The sequence below is a fragment of the Nuphar pumila genome, chromosome 17 (genome assembly GCF_984573655.1).
Source record: "Nuphar pumila chromosome 17, dmNupPumi1.hap1.1, whole genome shotgun sequence".
NCBI classification, from domain to species: domain Eukaryota; kingdom Viridiplantae; phylum Streptophyta; class Magnoliopsida; order Nymphaeales; family Nymphaeaceae; genus Nuphar; species Nuphar pumila.
In genome coordinates this window covers 1,959,199-1,963,128 of record NC_143265.1, presented here as the reverse complement: position 1 = coordinate 1,963,128, position 3,930 = coordinate 1,959,199, and the positions used below count along the sequence as shown (strand labels likewise).

The following is a 3,930-nucleotide window of genomic DNA, read 5'->3' as shown; positions in this document are numbered from 1 at the left end:
ATCATAATTGAACACTTCAAGAGTTGATCCCTATAAAATCAAGCACAATGATCACATTTGTATGGTCAGAATTTAAAAATAAAATAAAATGCACCTGTGGGGTCACTTTTGAAGGGCATTTTAATATGGTTTAATTCATCTAAACTTCCTTGCAGCCTAAGAGGCTTTTGAAGGGTTTTTTCATGTTTTTTTCTAATATATGTTTGATTTTTACAAGAATCGACTCTTGCATCATTCCATTTTTGGTGCACAGGTAGGTTTTTATAAGGTTTGAAAATCAATGGTGTAAAATTTTTACATTTATCATAAATATTCAAGGCTTAAAAAATCAGGTTTTTTAATAGAAAAAACATGATCAAAGCGTTGTTTACTAGCAAATCAACAATGTCAAACTTTATTGTGCATTCAGATTTGAGAAAAACTCAGAAACTCCCCCCTTCAGTTGCTGTAGGCTGCTATATACACATGAGAGTAACATAACAAGATCAGAGCGTTAGTTAAAAAAATGTCATTTATCGGCCCTAAAGGTCTTTTTTTCCGCCCAAGTCATTAGCAGCGATGGCCTTAAATCAACGTGAGACGCTCAACGTTTTGGCGTTCGATGATATATATATATATATATATATATATATATATATATATATATATATTGGTTAGGCATGTTGTAGGATCAAATGGACTCCAAATCCTGAGATTTCCATAATATGAGCAGAGAATGATGCAAACAAAGCATGATGCTGGGTTAAGATTGTATGCACTAAGGAAAGCATGGACTTGTACTCGGGATCTGTTTGCAAATGTTGGACTACTACACAACAGATTGCACCAACCTACACTTGGTGCAGGTGAGCTCCACTCATGGATGCAGACGCGGTGCGCTGGTGGTGGCAGAGTTGGCGCAGCTTGGTGGGAACGTACCAGATGCAAAGCTTCTTGTTCGCGTTGAATATGGCGTCGATGTCCCACGAGTGATGAGCAGCCATGGCCACGAGGGGCTGGTAGCACGCCTGCCTCCATGCCCCGACATTCTCCCCGCGCTCCTTGAACGCGCTTCTTAGCCGGTTCGATGCACCCTCGTCCAGGCAATGCAGTGCATAGCAATGGACATAGTGCCTCATCTTGGGCTTGTTGATGTAGCTTGCTCCCATGCTATTGGCATATCGGAACACCTGGTTCGTTACCTGCACCACAATGGAATGGATCGATATTGGGTCCACACTTTACAAACATTGGATTCTAGGGACACCGGATTAGGGATGGCAGTGGGGCGGGGCGGGGGACAAGGTCTCCACCCCCACCCCGCCTCAAGATTAGAACCTCCATCCCCGGCGGGGATGGATTTTAACCTCCACCCCTGCCTTCATCCCCGTTTCATGTCCTCCATCCCCTGTTCAAACGGGGATGAGGCGGGGTGGGGAAAAGGGTATGTCCATCCCCGCCACCATCCCCGTTTCATACCCTTCATCCCCGGTCCAAACAGGGCGAGGCGGGCAGGGCCCCTCTTTCCCCGGTCCACTGCCATCCCTACACCGGATATGAGAGATCATCCTGGTGATTAGGGGTGGCAAAACCTGACACGACCCGCCAACCCGCCTCTTAGGCAGGTTCGGGTTGGGCTTAAGCCAACCCGTTTAATAAACGGGCCGGGTTTGGGGTATGCCAACCCGCCAACCCGGCTGACCCGTTTAATAAACGGGTTAGGCGGGAGGGTCAACTCGCTAACCCGACCCGCCAACCCATCCGCCAAACCGACCCGCCAACCGCCAACCCGTTTTCCCAACCCAACCCATTTATTAAACGGGTTGGCGGGTCATGTCGAGTTACCCGTTTATTAAATGGGTCGGGTTAGTGTTTGCCACAGCCGACCCGTTTAATAAACGGGTCGGGTTCGGGTTGAGGTATGCTGACACACCAACCCACCAACTCGACCCGATTGCCACCCCTACTGGTGATTGCAGTTCCGTTATGGGATCCAATCACAATAATGGACATCCTGTCTCACGGGAAAAATCTCTCACAATAAGTTAAGAAATTTTATTTTGTCCAAAAAACATTTTGGAAAATTTCTCGGTACTTTTATAAACAAAAAATAAATAAAATAAAAAGAGTGCACAATATAAGAAATTACTAAAAATAGAAAATTATAGTGTTAATAATTGTACATATTAAACATAGGTGATAATATTCTGGAAATATCTTGTCATTTGAAATATCGCTAATATTTGTGATTATGCTTTTAACATTTCTTTTCATCGTGAGTAGGGAAAATGGACTGGAAGCGGGTCCACAATCTTAACCCATATTCAAGTATATCCATTCCTATCTTATGTTTTGCCCAACGATTCAGGTGCATCGGACGATAACTGTATCGTTCTGAATTGGCCAAAAAATAATTTTAAAAATATTATGTGGTGTCACACATGTTAAAACTATTAAAATAATATTAAAATTTAATTTAAGCTATTTTTTTACATTTATTAAAAAACAGCCGATTCAGGTCAGTACAGTATCGATTTTCTGGCAATACGATACGTATCGGCCGATGGTCACCATATATCTTTCAAAAGAATAAAAAGATTTTTTTTAACTCACAGTTTAACGTTAAGATGAAGGCACCAGATACTGTACGAAATGACTATCTTACCCCTATACTTATTCGAAAGCGACAGAATGAATTCGACGGAAGTACAGGGGTGGTTTGGTCAATACCTTAGTGGGGCACTTCTCTCCGCGCTCCTTGGCGATGTTCTGGACCTGGATCAAGAAGGCGCGGCACTCCTCGTAGAGGTGGAAGAGGTAGTCGAGCCCGTTCTTCTTGCCACGAGCCACCTCGCCGGGCTCCGTCACGATGAACGGGTGCTCCCGCTGCCGGTCCCCTCCATCTCCACCGCCTACCTCCCCATCGCCGCCCCTCGTCCCCCTCATCCGCCGCTGCTTCTTCCCCTCCATCACCACCTCCCACCCTCCCCCTCCGCCACCGTTCCCGGTGACGCCACCCACCTTCTCCGCCTGCACCGGCTCCTCGGATAACCCTATCCTCCATAGGTCGAGAAGGAAAAAGAAAAAAGACCTCAACGTTAGAGAGAGAGAGAGAGAGAGAGATTTGTAGTTAGCCAGGAGCGAAATGACCAACAACTTGAGAGAGAGAGATTTGTAATTAGCAAACATCTAGTCATATAAGTGTGGTTAGAAAATAACGAACAACATGAGAGAGAGAGAGATGTGGTATTACTAATACCTTCTTGAGAGAGGGCGTCGAGGGGGTTGGTGGAATCGGCGGAGGCGAGGAGGTTGAGGTGGCGGTCGTCGTCGTCGAGGAGCCAGCGGCGCTCGGCCCTCACGGCGGCCTTGATCCCGAACCTCTCGCCGACTAGCAGGTCCCAGTGGAAGACGTCGACGAGGGTGGCTATCATCTCGTCCAGCTCCTCGTCCCTCATGTTGAGCAGCGTGCTCACCGTGAACCCCATCGCCGCCATCTTCGCCAACGTGAAGTATCGGATGCCGTAGTTCTGGAACAGGTCCTCGAGTCCCCCCAGCTCCTTGCTCCGGCAGTATGGTGGTGGTGGTGGAGCAACCCCTCCGTCCACTTGGCCGGTGGCCGAGCTCGATACGTCGTGTATCAAGATTCGGCTTGCCGCAGCAGCCCTGGTGTCCCATTTGAACATCGCCGCAGAGAAGGCATCTGGGTCCATGTCTCTCGGATAGACGAAGAATAAAAAAAGACAAGAAACAGCAGCAGCACCAGCAAGAGAGAGAAAAGAAAAGAAAAAGGACTACAAACAGCAGCAGCACCAACAAAAAAGAGAAAAGAAAAACTACAAACAACAGCTGCACCAGCAGAGAGAGCTGGCGTTGTTCGGATATATGAGGATGGAGATACCAAATGGTTGTAGTATATACATTCGTGTGCATGAATATTTTATAAAATCT

At 46.6% G+C, this 3,930-nt stretch overlaps 1 protein-coding gene across 1 annotated transcript; it reads right to left on the bottom strand.

The window, feature by feature from the left end:
* Positions 1-830: 830 nt before the first annotated feature.
* LOC149811336 (floricaula/leafy homolog) lies at positions 831-3,692 on the bottom strand. The gene is made up of 3 exons (XM_089993764.1): positions 3,239-3,692; positions 2,710-3,032; positions 831-1,181 (listed from the first exon to the last, which is right to left on the bottom strand). The coding sequence occupies exons 1-3, from the start codon at positions 3,690-3,692 to the stop codon at positions 831-833; spliced, it is 1,128 nt and encodes a 375-aa protein (XP_089849890.1).
* Positions 3,693-3,930: the final 238 nt, after the last annotated feature.

What these genes read in the sequence shown, in the direction of transcription:
- LOC149811336 (XM_089993764.1), bottom strand. Translation starts at nt 3,692, where the DNA reads ATGGACCCAGATGCCTTCTCTGCGGCGATGTTCAAATGGGACACCAGG. An exon ending in CGACGCCCTCTCTCAAGAAG is followed by an intron (nt 3,033 to 3,238) that starts GTATTAGTAATA and finishes TATGGAGGATAG; the next exon opens with GGTTATCCGAGGAGCCGGTG. An exon ending in GAGAGAAGTGCCCCACTAAG is followed by an intron (nt 1,182 to 2,709) that starts GTATTGACCAAA and finishes ATTGTGGTGCAG; the next exon opens with GTAACGAACCAGGTGTTCCG.